At 34.9% G+C, this 14,942-nt stretch overlaps 1 protein-coding gene across 1 annotated transcript; it reads right to left on the bottom strand.

Annotated features, from left to right (window-relative positions):
- Positions 1-2,243: 2,243 nt before the first annotated feature.
- LOC132563499 (mannose-6-phosphate isomerase-like) lies at positions 2,244-14,714 on the bottom strand. Its single transcript, XM_060228257.1, has 7 exons — positions 14,577-14,714; positions 12,982-13,179; positions 12,371-12,512; positions 9,437-9,622; positions 8,785-8,958; positions 8,324-8,523; positions 2,244-7,141 (listed from the first exon to the last, which is right to left on the bottom strand). Exons 2-7 carry the CDS (start codon positions 13,171-13,173, stop codon positions 6,911-6,913), a joined length of 1,125 nt encoding a protein of 374 aa, XP_060084240.1. The 5' UTR covers positions 13,174-13,179; positions 14,577-14,714; the 3' UTR covers positions 2,244-6,910.
- Positions 14,715-14,942: the final 228 nt, after the last annotated feature.

The raw sequence follows: 14,942 nt of genomic DNA, 5'->3' as shown, positions 1-14,942 counted from the left end.
TTCTCAAAGGATTTTAAAAATTCAGATTGAGTTGAAAAGTAATTTTATTTAAAAAAATATATAATAATCTTACAGTAATATAAGATTAAGGACGGGCAAAATATCAAAGACGACATTAAGTCACGTGTGGTGAGTAAAAACGATCAGTTCTGAATCAAGATGAAGGGTCCGCATACTTTCTCACGTCTTTGACAAGGCCATTTCATTCATTGTTTAAGCATACGTCTACTTGTGTTTAAAATGAATCCGAAACCACTATTCGTTGATATTGTTATATAAGTGTAAATGAAAGTGACAAGGTGCAGCTCTGTCAAATATTGAGAATATCACTTGTTAGGTTATAGGATGTAAAGTTAAAGCCAACGCACAAATAAGGGGCCTTAATAACGTTAATGGTGATATCCCCAATGGTATGACAGTTCAACGTATTCTGACGTATCTGACGATCGATCTTGCGTCATCGAGGAGTCTTTTGGGGTCACAATGTAATAAAATTTCAAAGTTCTATCGTGCGTTCCGGGTAACCGATGCTGCTTGGAACTCATCTAATTAGTTCCAAGTGAATAATCGAGCTTATCTTGATGAAAAGCCATACCTCTGAAACACCGGAAGGTTTAGCCTCATTTCGAGGTACAGTTTGTCCTTGTGTGTTGATAATGTGGTATATTTTGTAACATTGTGTGTCGCCGATTTTTGTCCGTCCGTCCGTCCGTCATAATTTTGTCTGGAGCTCTCAACATATTACGCTTGTTCGGAATAAGAAATGTCAGCAAGAGGCGAAAGGACAAGTAAACCTGTAGATAAATATTAGCTTAATTATCATCTTTGAGTTTTTTTTTTCGTTTCGCTTTTTTTTTTTTTTATCTCTGTGTAAACACGATGACCAGGTAACCGGTTTTCACAACGATCACAAAAAATATTTTTGATTCTTCCTCCAATTGTTCTCAAGAACTAAAGGATAGTTGAGCGGGTATCGTTTTGAAATTTAGTACATTTTCGTTAATAATATTTCTAATTATAGTCCCCATACATTTAAAGCATCAAATACTGAAAGGATCAAGTATTTTGAAGGAAATGGTGCGGTGTGGCATGGAGGGGGAAGGGACGAGTTTCCAATGGCGTCATCATGCTTTGCAAATGAAAGTAGGGGTTGAAGAAGAAACGTCCAAAACGAAATCAAGCGGCAAGCTTCATGAAATCTTTCAACAAAGAGACAATATTCAAACATGGTGAAGCATGGTGTTCCGGGCCATTACACATTTCTTGGTGGCAAACAGTTCTGGTAGAACGTGGATTTCTGAGTTACATTGCTTGATGTTCCGGATGGCAAATCGTCACGTTTCGAGTCTATTTCCTCGCGGCAGAACCACATGTTCCGGAAAAGTACACATTCTCTAGTACTAGAACTAAATTATTTCCAATACAGCTGACTAAGCATTTTTAAAGTTTGCGAGATTTCATTGGTAATATTTTTTCGTTACCATAGAAACGATTAAAGATAAAAATATTAAATTCAAGATTTCTCCAGCTACAACTGGAAAACCATTTAACCGATCTCTACTAAGCTTTGTACACTTATCACACTGGTATACTAGGTGTACCTTTGCTTATTGGCGAGATTGAGTTTCTGACATCGTTTTTTTTCTACTGCGGAAACAGTAAAAATAAGGAACGCAAATTTCCCTCTCTGAAAGATTTTCCCATACACCAACCGTTTAAAGGATCGCGACAAAACTGTGTATTTATAGCAGGCCTTACTAGATCCTTTTAATATTGACGAAATTTCATTTTTGACTTCTGTTACCATAGAAACAAGTAAAATACCTCACAAGTTATATTCTATTCCTTTTACCTTAATGGATTAAACATCATTACTACATCTACTCCTAGGGGCCCTGATAGCTCAAACAGTCAATGCATTGTCCTACATAACCTCTGATGAAGATGCCGGTACATGGTTCCAGCTCCCTAACCCTGGCGGTTTGTATTTCTCAGAAAACGTACTGATTTGTACTGACATGGTGATGTCCATGGGTAAAACACTTTACCTTAATTCCTCTGGACAACATGTAATGGGCCTCCTGTATGTTGTTCAGTGAGGTTGCCACCACTTGCGGCAACTACAAGCAGACTCTGTCTCAATATGATCCAGCTCTTCATGGGGTGAAAAACCCAGCAAACAAATACATGAACCTCTAAATAAATAAATAAATAAATGAAATAAATAAATAAATAAACTTCAATTCACCTTGTACACATTCCAGTTTATTATACTCGTATGGTAATATACAATATAAACAAAAACATGTAAACAAAACAGATCCAAGCCTTTAAGAACAAAGTGTATACACAAAATCAGTTCAACAGGAGAGAGAGAGAGGAACATTTCTTCAGCAGACATTAGTATCCACACCAAATCAATCTGAATCATCATGAATCTAGCTAATTATGAAGCTGACACTTCATATCTTTATAAACAACATTTAAAATTTGCAACAATAATACATTATCCCTTCGACTGTCTTCTAATTGCATAGATTACAACAGTATCATGTCGTAATGTCATCAATCATATTGGACATTTCCACATTACACTTTGGTCTGAAAAAACCAACACATATGAAAAAAGAAAAGAAAAACTAGAGAAGAGAGCACAGCATACTTGATACTGTTGTTGTTATGATTGATATCGACCAGAAAGAAAATACGATTTCCATTTGACCCCAACCCAATAATACATATTTTCCTTTCATTTCACAAACAGTTGAACCTCATTAACTCAGACTCTTATAACTTATAGCCACTGTAAAATTTGAGGAATTTAGTCGGCCTCTGCCAAACTTCACACCTAATATTTTAACTTACTTAAACTGCCGACTTCCAGATTACGAGGTTCTACTGCACATAACTTTATTGGGTCTCTGATTTTGACAGTAGATTCTATTATGGAATGGTTTAGGTTGCAAATGGAAAATTATTTTCTATCCACAGGTCCTGAACATGATTAACAAAGAAATAAGTCAAATTTTTACAGAAATCTTGTACATGATGATGTTGTGCAGTAATGTATATGAACAGGTAATCACTTTAAAGAGTCAGTGTCACCAACCTCCTCAGTCATGTGATCCTATCCCTTCGACCAGAGGTGAAGGGTGTGTTAAAGAGCTGTCTACAAAGATGGACCCACGATCTGTTCTAATGTATAGTTATCACACCAGTATGTATTTAGATAATGTTTCATGTTATGTTTAAAGACAATTTAAACTATATCTGACCGAAAACTTTATTTTGAAGTTTGTAAATACTGATCAAACATAAAAGAATATTGGGTGATTGAAGCAATATTGGATGACTGAAGCATTTCTTAATATGTATCAGGTTATGATATTGCCAAAGTCAGGTTGACCAGACAGAATCAGTTGGTAACACTGCCATGTAGGTTTGCCGTCTACTGACTAAAGCATTTTCTTGTGAAGACCTATTTCTCCCACTTGTCTACCATAAAGATGGGACAATGACAAAAACATGTAGATAATAATGGTCATGCTCCCTGGTAACATTAACTGAAAGTATATTTCTCTTACACAGGATTTCTAAGAATTAAAGAGATCATTAAAATTGTGTCTTAATTTGAATAAACAAAACTCAGTACAAAAAGGTCTTGTTTAAGTATACATTTTTACATAACGGAATGACAATTCATGAATATTAATTTAGTATATGTAGATTGTAGCTCTTCCCCTGGGACTTTAAACCAGTAAAATAGGATATAAAGTTTGAGTACAATATGTTTATTAGTATGTTACAGCTATTTATTTTTCTCTTGTATATAAACAAGCACCTGTTAATGTAATTATTAGTAGTTATATTCTATCAGACTACTCTAGTGCAATGGTCCCAATTAACAAACTGTTTCATTGAGAAATATGCCATTTTCAGGGCCTAACTTTCAAAAATCTACAATTTGAGGATTATTAGTGGATAATAAATTATTAAGGAATTGAACAGACTTCCCACTCATTGATCTTAAAATGATATAAAAAATGTCAGAATTCCAGTGAAGAAAACATGATTACATTGTGTCAGAGTGACGTTAGTTTAAAAATCAACTTCATAATAAAATTTGAAAATTTTTTTATACAGTTTGCAAAAGTATGAGTCATACACGTGTCAGAGATCCATCTCCAATATCAATTTGATGGGATTATTCAAACATTGATGACAAAAACTTTGTTTTAAAAGATGTTAGTAACATTAAAACCTAAAAGATTTTAGTAATATACATAACAGATATCAACCAACAAATATACAATTCCAACACATAAAAAAACAGTCCTGTTTACATACATAGACTTCCTGAACAAAGAACAGTTTGGCCATTTTACACAGTGGAGGTAAACATACCTGTAGTTTGATTGCAATTTTGTCAAAATTGCTGTTTGTAATGAAATGTTATCACAACTACACTACATTTAGCAGTGTACTTTTTAACAAGCTCTATCGTACACACGTTATTTGGTGGTGAAAATGGTGAATAATACACAAACATGTTGTTCATCAAGATGACCTCGGTTTGATTCCCTGCATGAACATAAAAAGACATCAAGATAACTATTTACCCATGTGGATTTTCCTTCGGGTGTTTTAAACTCTGCCAGATCAAAACTAAAATATGCATATTTGAATTGTGACCAACAAGAGTGATTTTTATTCTTTTCACAATTAAAAATAAGATATGTTTTTTGAAATTGCCTGCTCGGGAAACAAGTTTTCAAACACACATTACAATGTAGTACACTCTAGTAATTTACAGATACAGTGAACTATTGCATCAAAATTTTGTAGGAAAGAAAAATTGTAAGTTACATCAATACAAGTATTATTCAAGTAACGCCAATGGTTTCACAGATAGTGACTGCATAATTCTTCTTACCAAGATTTTTTATAAATCACTGAAGCATGAAATATAAGTCAAATGCAGCATCTGTAACCCAAGTTCAGCAACATCCATGGATGATTGGAGCCTAATTTATTACTTCTGTCAAATTCACTGAGCGAGATACAATTAAGTTTTGGACCCAAATCAAATATTGTTTCAAAATCTATTATGCTACAGTCAAAGAAAGTCTCTTTTCACTCTTAAATGCTTTTATGTAGTATGGTTGAAAATCATATGAAACCGAAAGTAGAAGCCAGTACAATTAAAATTATGATTATAGTTAAATAGTTAAATAAAATTCAAAACTTGATTCAACTGTTTTAAATGATCATTAAGTGAAACGTTTGACGAGACAAAATTAATATAAGATATAAAATTTCCAAAACTTCACATCAAGTGATGTCAAAATGATGAATTAATCTACCTGTAGTAAAATTTGTAACATACATATCAGATAGAAGGTTTTAAAATTTAACACTGTAGGTCCACGTGTCACAGGTAATACCTGTAGTAAATCTGTAACATACATATCAGATAGATTTTTTAATTAAACATTGAAGGTCCACGTGTCACAGGTAATACCTGTAGTAAATCTGTAACATACATATCAGATAGATTTTTTAATTAAACATTGTAGGTCCACATGTCACAGGTAATACCTGTAGTAAATTTGTAACATACATATCAGATAGAAATTTTTTTAAATAAACATTGTAGGTCCACATGTCACAGGTTATATACATCTTGGGTTTTTTATGCTAGCGACCTGCTATTTAAACAGTGATTGCTAATAATATATCCCGCTAATGTTTATTCACACAAAGAACCACAATATTATATCTATTACTAGGAGTATATCGTTTTGTTTTGATGAATCTACTGTCATATTCTTGATTCATTTTGAATGCAAAACTAGCAGTAAAACAACTTAATATGAAAAAATAAATTAATAAATTGATAAATTAGTTGTCAATGACCAGTAAATATTGACCGACATAGTACACCAAGGAATTGAACATGCTGTCATGATACTGTGAGTTAAATATAATCCAAATCTATTTGAAAATTCTCAAGCTATGACATTGATTTGGAATTGAACAGGGCGAATGGACATGAGTACCACTACATATACCCCACCATCCCTTTTTAGAAAGGTGAGAGCATAAAAAGTGTTATTCAAAAATATGAAATCTGTGGAAAATAATTAGTAATTTACTACAGCTAGTCAATGCAAACACAGATATTGCCTGCAGATAACACATATTTTGCAAGTAAAATATAATTTCAAAACAACCAAATCGCACCAGTTATCTTGTACATCTCTATACAATACATCAACATTATAGGCTGAAATCAAACAAGAGCATTTCCCAACCAATATCCATGAAGGATATTCCATAGACAAACATACAAAGGGGGAAGTGTTTTTTGTTACTAACTACATAAATAATAATGTCAGACATAACACCCCTATATCATAAATCATATTTGAAATAGTCCTTATCTACCGATGTAATTGCTACCAGAAACACTGCAGACCTACAATATAAGTATATCTTATGAACTGAACTAGAAAAAAGTTGGAACTAATTAATATAAAGAACTACTTATACCTTTGCTGTGTGTCGATACCACCTAATTTCAATTTCTTAGAAATGAATAAAATACTACAACAGCTTTTTTCTTTGGGTGGTGTTTTTTTGTTGGTTTTTGCCTGTCAGCACCACACCAAATCTTGAGAAATGCCGCCTGTTATCTGAATTCAGGCAAAAATTTGTCATTTTTAAATGCATGTTAAAATCTTAACTCAAAACCTGGTAAATATCTAAAGGTCCCCCACCATTACCTAAAAAACTAAAATCTGATGGTATATATAGTAAGACTCGACCTACTTCCTAAATCCTAACATATCTAATCCCCCTTGGCCAAATATTTCAATCCCTCTGGTTGTGCTGTATCTGGTGCCGTTGATTAGGCTGATGGTATTTTGACGCTGTATGAAGCCCGAAACACCAGCATTCCTTGTGAGCTGACTGTAAGATGAACTTCTTCATTAGCAGCAATAAAGAACACAAATCCCCTGTTCAAGTCTAACGGGCTGACCAATGAACAAGACGATGCTTGTCCTTCACCTTGGATGACGATACAGATGCTGGCGCTGTCTATACATTGTAGTATTCCACTTGTGGTGTCTGCAGGCACCTGGTAACAAAATCACATGTGTTATAACTTAAGTATATGGACATGCCCTAGACATATTTCTTATAAAAGAATTAACAAGACAATGTTTGTAAAAAAAGGGGCTATCCATAGCAAGCTTATGTGGACCATTACAAATATCCCCCAAACGACCCCTTCAGCAGTAAATGCTAACAGTAATCAGACCTGCAGTCATGCCAAACATGGACTACGCCATTTTGCTCCTATAGTGCCACTTAATACATATATACCAATTTTCACGAAAATCAGACAATATCTTAAATTTGGCCAAATTTTGACCACAGCTGACTGCTCAGATGACCGATCGATGGCCGAATGAAAAATGGACTATGCCATTTTGCTCCTAGTGCCACCTAATACATATATACCAATTTTCATGAAAATCAGACAATATCTCAAATTTGGCCAAATTTTGACCACAGCTGACTGTTCAGATGACCGATCGATGGCCGAATGAAAAATGGACTATGCCATTTTGCTCCTAGTGCCACCTAATACATATATACCAATTTTCACGAAAATCCGACAATATCTAAAATTTGGCCAAATTTTGACCACAGCTGACTGCTCAGATGACCGATTGGAAAAATTCAAGTGGCCTGCACTCCGCCTCGCATGTATGAATATGTGTGTAAAGTTTTGTTAAATTCCATGCAATAGTTTTTGAGAAACGTGTCGGAAACCTTGCCGGCTGAAGAAAGTGGAAGAAATAAGAATAATATAAACAATAATAATAAGAAGAAGAAACGGAGCAAACACAATATGTCCCCCACTTCGTTTGGGGGACATGAATATATAATATATATTTTTATGTGTCCAAAAAATTTATTCTCTGCACTTTACAGATGTCAGTCACAATATACCACCATAACCATCACAAACTGTAGGGATAAGACCATTCTAATCCATATCAGCTAACACCATCTCCAAAATCATGATTTTTCCTTTTTTTTCCCCCGCATTGACATCAAGATTGGGTAACTTCAAAAGTGCAGATTTTACATTTTGTTAGATATTAAAAAATGTTGGTAATTTAAACACATGTATCTCTGTTTGAATGGAAACGAAATTAAATTAGGTCTACATAAAACCAGCAAAAACAAGAAAATATTTAAATGTAAGGGGTACATAAATCTAACATGACTCCAATGAAATTTTTTTTACCTCAACCTTGGTCACCATGAAATCTTCAATGTCCGGTTTATAGTAAGTCACATTTCCTCGCTGAATGGGTCTAAACTTCGCTTGAGCTACAGAGAGGCTGGCGTAGTCCAACATCTCACACAAGAGTTTAACATCGCGGAACTTTGGTGTTAGGCCTGCCCTGATTGTGTTGTCCGAGCATGCCATACACTCTATACAGTCTAAAATATGTAAGGAATGTAAGGAATTTGAAAGCTTTTACATGTGTTTTACACCTTATATTATCTGGAAACATGCAGTAAAAAACAGGCAGTAAACAACAACATTATTGAAATAACCTATTACTAGGTGCTTTGAAAAATATTCTCTGCTAGAGCTAAGATGGATAATTGCATGGTATTGAAAAATACAGTATTTCTGATCCCCTTATCATTAGTGTTTTACCAGCTCTAATCTGTTCTTTCAATTCTAGTGGATCTTACCTCCAGAGAGATAGGCATGTGGCAAGCTAGCACGCAGAAACATCGCCTCTCCTGGCTTCAAATTGACGACATTGAGGAAGTAGATGGCAAAACAACCCACATCACCTGGGAATTCTTTATTTACTTTCAGTAGAACATCTGCCTCATACATGCTGGTATCTTTGCCCTCTTTTTCTACAAATGGTGATTAAAAAAAAGAAAATAATGAAAAATCATCCATCTAATCTATTTCTATTTTTGTAAATCGTGTAAAAGCATCCTAATGTCTGATATCTTTATTCCAAAACTTTACATACATAGATTTTAAACTTGAAACTGAAAATTGTTAAGTTTAATGCACTTTTGCCAAATACATCAGAATGAAACATAATATATATCTATCTCTTTGTGTATGTGTGTGTGTTTTTCTTTTTCTTTTTGAAAATTTTTAAAACTATGTGTTTCCTTTAAAAATTATAAAACATTTCCTGTAATAAATACAGGAAGACGTTTTATGAAAAATTCCATCTGAAGAGAGTGACCCAGTTAGTTATTCGATAATCATTTTCAAGCCCATTCTGCTGAACATTACATTAAGCTCTACCCAGCCTGTGTTTGCATTGTATTTTTTTAAGTTCAACTACAACCAAAACATATATTTAAAGCAGCCTACCAAGCTCTGTAACATGGTTAACTAGACTGCTGAGCTGGGCATGGATCACTTCCTTTTTCTGGTTCATAAGGCCTGTGAAACAGTCCTTCATGGCCTCTTTCTGAAGAGCCTGGTCTACACAATTACTTGATGAGAGCAGCTTCACAACATGCTGACCACCAACTGCAGTACGGAACTCTTCAATGTCTGAAAACAAGAAACAAACTAATATGAAAATATTTGACGTTTGAAAGTTGATACAGAATACACAGATTTAATTAGGTCAAGCATCTATTGATCACATTGTGTTGTGAAAAAGGCTAGAATTAAAACTACAGATGACCAATGTTTTATAAAACAGCATCTTACTACACAAAAATGAGAAAACAAATTAGCATGAAACATCATCGTACTTTATACAAATATAAAAACCAAACAACAAAACAGACTCTAAAGTCTCAGTCATTTTTATGACCATTTAAAATAACCTTACACCACTTTGATTATGAAGATCATTGACATTAGATGTCACTAATCAAGAAAAAGATGAAACAAACAAACAATTTTCATCTTCTCTGTAGCTCAAAAAGAGAAGATTTGTTGAAAAAGTACTAAATTAGTAAATTTGGGAAATTTTCATGCTTACTTAATACTTTTTCAAATTAAACTGCAGGTGAAACCATATAATCCGGTGACCATAAAACTGAATAAATCAAAATTAATTATAAAAAAAATAAAACTGAATAAATTGTTATGGGAGCACGGTCAGTGGTGACACACTTGCCATTCACCTAGGCAACCAGGATTTGATTCCCTGATTGGATGTGAAATGATATAAGGGTCACCTGCCTGACCATGAGGGTTTTCCCCTGGTACTCTGTGTTCCTCCCACAGTAAAATCTCTAGCACAATTCCATTAAAGTGAACGAGAGTGATTATCATCAGTTGGAATAAAGTGTTGTAAAATAAATTAAATTTAGATTCATCTAAGTTATCTGAATACCTTTAACACATTTGACTTCTGTGTGATGCTTACGGTGGCCCAAGCTATGTACCGTATTTATTCCAATAAACGCCCTGGGGGCATGAAATTTTTCAGACAGGGGGCGATTAATAGAACACAAAATTTCATAATTTGTTGGTCGTGACATGCCATGGCTGCCACTTAAAAACTTTGTTTAACAAACTAACGAATTACTCAGCAAAGAATGCATTTGAAAATTGCAGTAATTCCAACATCATTGTAGCTGTAAACGTTGTTGTCAATTACATTCTGATAACCTGAATTCTTGTATGAAATGACACGATGTCAATCGTGTCAGCTTCAGTCAAAAACGTACAATGTTCATCATCGCTTGTAGGCCTAGTTTACATAACAAAATAAAAAAACACAGTGGTATATAAGCCAGTCTGTTTCTTAATAAATCCCACATTCCTGATAACAATGTCTGGGACAAAACGAAATTACGACACTGCTTTCAAGCTTAAAGTAATCACCTTTGCAGAGGAGAAGGGTAAACATGCCACCGCGAAAGTGTTTCGTGTTGACAGAAAACGAGTGCAGGACTGGTGTCAAAACAAAGAAAAATTAAAAAATCTTTCTAAAACATCTAAACGCTGTAAAGGAGGTGGGAGGCATGTCAGATATGAAGATATTGACAAAAATCTGATGAGATGGCTACAGGACAAACGGAAGGCCGGAACACGAGTGACTGGGAAAGCATTGCGGTTTGAGGCCCTGCGTATGCATAAGGCAAATGGTAGTCAATCGTTCAAAGCCTCATATGGATGGCTTTCTAAATTCAAAAAGAGACGCTTTCTGTGGTCATCTTACTGAAGATGTAAAAAAACTGGTTCGTCAAAAATATAATTCAGACATCTGTGTTATACCCGGAGGATGTACATGTAAGCTACACCCAGCCGATGTGTCGTGGAATAAACCCTTCAAACAAAAACTTGGAGAGTTGTATGATGAATGGTGTTTCAGTGGCCCCATTGAGAAAACCAAAGCAGGGAATCGTAAAGCCCCATCTAAAGCTGTAATGTTGTCTTGGGTCAAGACAGCATGGGATAGCATTAGCCCGGACACAATCAAAAGATCGTTTAAAAATGCGGTATCACAAATTCGCTGGACGGTAGTGAGGATCATATTTTCCAGCATGATTCTGACGATGAGGAATTCCAGGGGTTTAGTGAAAAGGATGTCCAAGCTGCAGATGACGTTTTGCAAAATTTAATGGGTGATGTGAACGCGCCTTCTATTCCACAAATAGAACTGAGTGAAAGCGAGACTGGCGAAAGTGAAAGTGAAAGTGAAGACAGCAGTTCGTACGGCAGTCCCGGCCGTTAGGCCTGCAGTATATTGAAATGAACCATGGATTAAATTGATATTACTTGTGTACATGTCGTGACAGTGTAATTTTCTTGTGCCAAAATTCATTTGTTCATGGATACCAGGAATTTAAAATCTATTAAAAGGTAAGCTTTGTAACCTGACTCCTGAGTTGTTGAAATTTACTGAGAAAACAGGTAGGGGGGGCGTTTATTAGAGACAGGGCGTTTATTGGAATAAATACGGTAATTAAAATCTTAATGCCCTTTACTCCAGCATGCTACTAGCAAAAGATCAGGTCTCCAAGTCTTTTGGTTAATCCAAAGAGGAAGTTGATTGGAAATTTAAACACATTTCAACCCTGTGACCATGATAGAAGTTCAAGGTCATTCATCTGAAGTAACTTAAAAGCCATTCATTCCAGAAATTTTTTGGAAGATTTTAACAGAATCAAACCATGTGACCTCGACAGAGGGTATAGGAAACATACTTGAGTAAAACTTCAGAGCCCTTCAACTCTACATACTGACTTCAGCTAACTTCTTTATTGAAGATGTTGATTAAGTTTAACACCAAAGAAAATATTAAAAACCTTTTGCTTATTTACAGAAAAAAAATCTTACATTTAAGAAACTTAGCAACTTCTTTAATAGGTCTGAACCCACAGAGGCCCTGGAAGGGGGTCAGGGCTATAGCCATTTCTGGTTTGTGGTTCGGATCTTTATAAACCTTGGGATCTTCCCTATGTATCTTTTCAGCGAGAACCTGAAAATGAGAGCAATTACTATCAGATAGTTTTACAATTCTTAAAAAGCCTATTAAACAGTAATTTCTGACAAGTTATTTATTTGTTATATATTGTGTACTACCACATGCCTGAAATCAAAATAAATTATCGTTATCTTGCTAGATTTTTATTGCAAGAATTTATGTATTCTGACAAAATTATCATAACTCGGTTGGTCCACACAAAGCATACTAGCTTTGTAATATTAAAACTACAGTGGAACTCATTTATGATGATTGTCTATTTTCAAATTAAAGATATAAAAACAAGTTTTTCATGATGTGTTATGATAAACGTTTTTAACTTAATTTATATAAGGAATATATGATACATGGAAAAGTATTTTTCAAATAAGTCATAGTATATGAGAAAATATCAAATTTCCATCAAGAAGATTCCACTTTGTATTTCAAAAATGAAAAAAAAAATGTGAAAAGTGCAACCAACCTTATTTGGATGTGCTTGAATGGATAGTGCTGTTTTGACAGAAAGGACTTTAAATAAGAATGAAAGGTCCTTATTTTTTTCCATTTCTGTTCCTATGCTATCAGAATTCTTCCGAACCCATGCTCCTAAGTCGATATCTGCGTCTCCTGAGCTTGAAATTATCCTGGATGGACCATTTGGATGTGTGCCCATCCATAGCTTAAAAAAACAAGAGGCCCATGGGCCTTAACGGTCATCTGACAAAAAGCAAGCCAAACCTAGAAAGTGGGTTGAGGTCATTCATTTGAACAAACTTGGTAGCCTCTCCTCCAAGCATCTTACAGGCCCAATATCAGCACTCATGGACTTTTGCTTGTTGAGAAGAAGTCCTTTGTATATTTTAACATATTTGACCCCTGTGACCTTGAAAGTGGGCCAAGGTCATTCATTTGAACAAACTTTGTAGGGCTCCATGCCAGCATGCTATGGGCCAAGTATTAGCCCCCTAGGCCTTCTAGTATTTGAGAAGAAGTTATTTAAAGATTTTGACATATTTGACCCCTGCGACCTTGAAAGTTGTTCAAGGTCATTCATTTAAATAAACTTGGTAGCCTTTCCTCCCAGCATGCTACAGACCCAATATCGGCACTCATAGACTTTTGCTTATATATATATAAGGTATTCATTTGAACAAACTTTGTAGGGCTCCATGCCAGCATGCTATGGGCCAAGTATTAGCCCCCTAGGCCTTCTAGTATTTGAGAAGAAGTTATTTAAAGATTTTGACATATTTGACCCGTGACCTTGAAAGTTGTTCAAGGTCATTCATTTAAACAAACTTGATAGCCCTTCATCCCAGCATGCCACAGGCACAATATTAGCAATCTGAGCCTTTTGGTTATTGAGAAGAAGTTGTTTAAAGATTTTAACATATTTGACCCCTGTGACCTTTAAAGTGGGTCAAGGTCATTCATTTGAACAAACTTGGTAGTCCTTCATCCCAGCATGCTACAGGCCTTATTTTAGTTGCCTGGGCCTTTTGATTACTGAGAAGAAGTCCTTTGAAGATTTTAAGACATTTGACCCCTGTGACCTTGAATGAAGGTCAAGGTCATTCTTGTTAACAAACTCGGTAGGGCTTCATCAAAGCAAGCTACAGGCCAAATATTAGTTGCCTGGGCCTTCCAATTATTGAGAAGAAGTCGTTTGAATGAAAAGTTTACGGACGGCGCACGGCGGACGACGACGGACGAAGCATGATGACTATAGGTCATCGGACCCTTCGGGTCAGATGACCTAAAAACAAAAAATGAAATAATCGATAAAAAATATTGTTAAAGTACACATAGTTGGATTGATATATATATATATATATCTTTAAATTATTAATACTTTTTTTATCTGCAAGGAGTCACAAAGTGGAACCATCAATTTTGTCATGAAATGTTTTAGTGAGCAAAACCCCCACGGTATTGAGGATGGCCTATTTTCAGCAAATGTCAAGACAGAAATAAGACTGACATAAATAGATAGTTAAGATAATGAATCACTCTTACAAACTGACCTCATTAGTGACAACTGTTTCATAAACCGATCAACAGATTAATTTTAAATACCTCTGCATATGTTGTGTTCTCCTCTACTTCAAATTTTGGGTCTGCACTCAAATACAGCTTAGCAACCTCACTATCGTGTCCTACTTTACCCCACAGGTATTTCTGTACTTCACACTTCAAGGGAAATACTGGAATAGAAGACAAAATACATTTAATATTCATCATATTTCATAATTTGTAGTCTGTTCATGCACTGCTACTTATCTCCCTCTTGTGATCGTTTAAAACTACAAGTAAAATTTAATGTTGTTTACATTTTTCATATTGGCTATTGATTGCAATATGAAGTGTACAGGTAGATATTTCAATAGGTGAGTTTTATTAGTGACTTATACCATAATTCATACATAGTCGTATAACTGGCAA

Source organism: Ylistrum balloti, unplaced genomic scaffold, assembly GCF_031769215.1.
Source record: "Ylistrum balloti isolate Yb309-2 unplaced genomic scaffold, AGI_CSIRO_Ybal_v1 Utg371750, whole genome shotgun sequence".
Lineage (NCBI taxonomy): Eukaryota > Metazoa > Mollusca > Bivalvia > Pectinida > Pectinidae > Ylistrum > Ylistrum balloti.
This window is presented reverse-complemented; position numbering and strand designations above follow the sequence as displayed.

What these genes read in the sequence shown, in the direction of transcription:
- LOC132563499 (XM_060228257.1), bottom strand. Translation starts at nt 13,173, where the DNA reads ATGGGCACACATCCAAATGGTCCATCCAGGATAATTTCAAGCTCAGGA. An exon ending in ACATGCCTATCTCTCTGGAG is followed by an intron (nt 8,524 to 8,784) that starts GTAAGATCCACT and finishes TACATATTTTAG; the next exon opens with ACTGTATAGAGTGTATGGCA. An exon ending in TCATGGTGACCAAGGTTGAG is followed by an intron (nt 7,142 to 8,323) that starts GTAAAAAAAATT and finishes TTTTGTTACCAG; the next exon opens with GTGCCTGCAGACACCACAAG.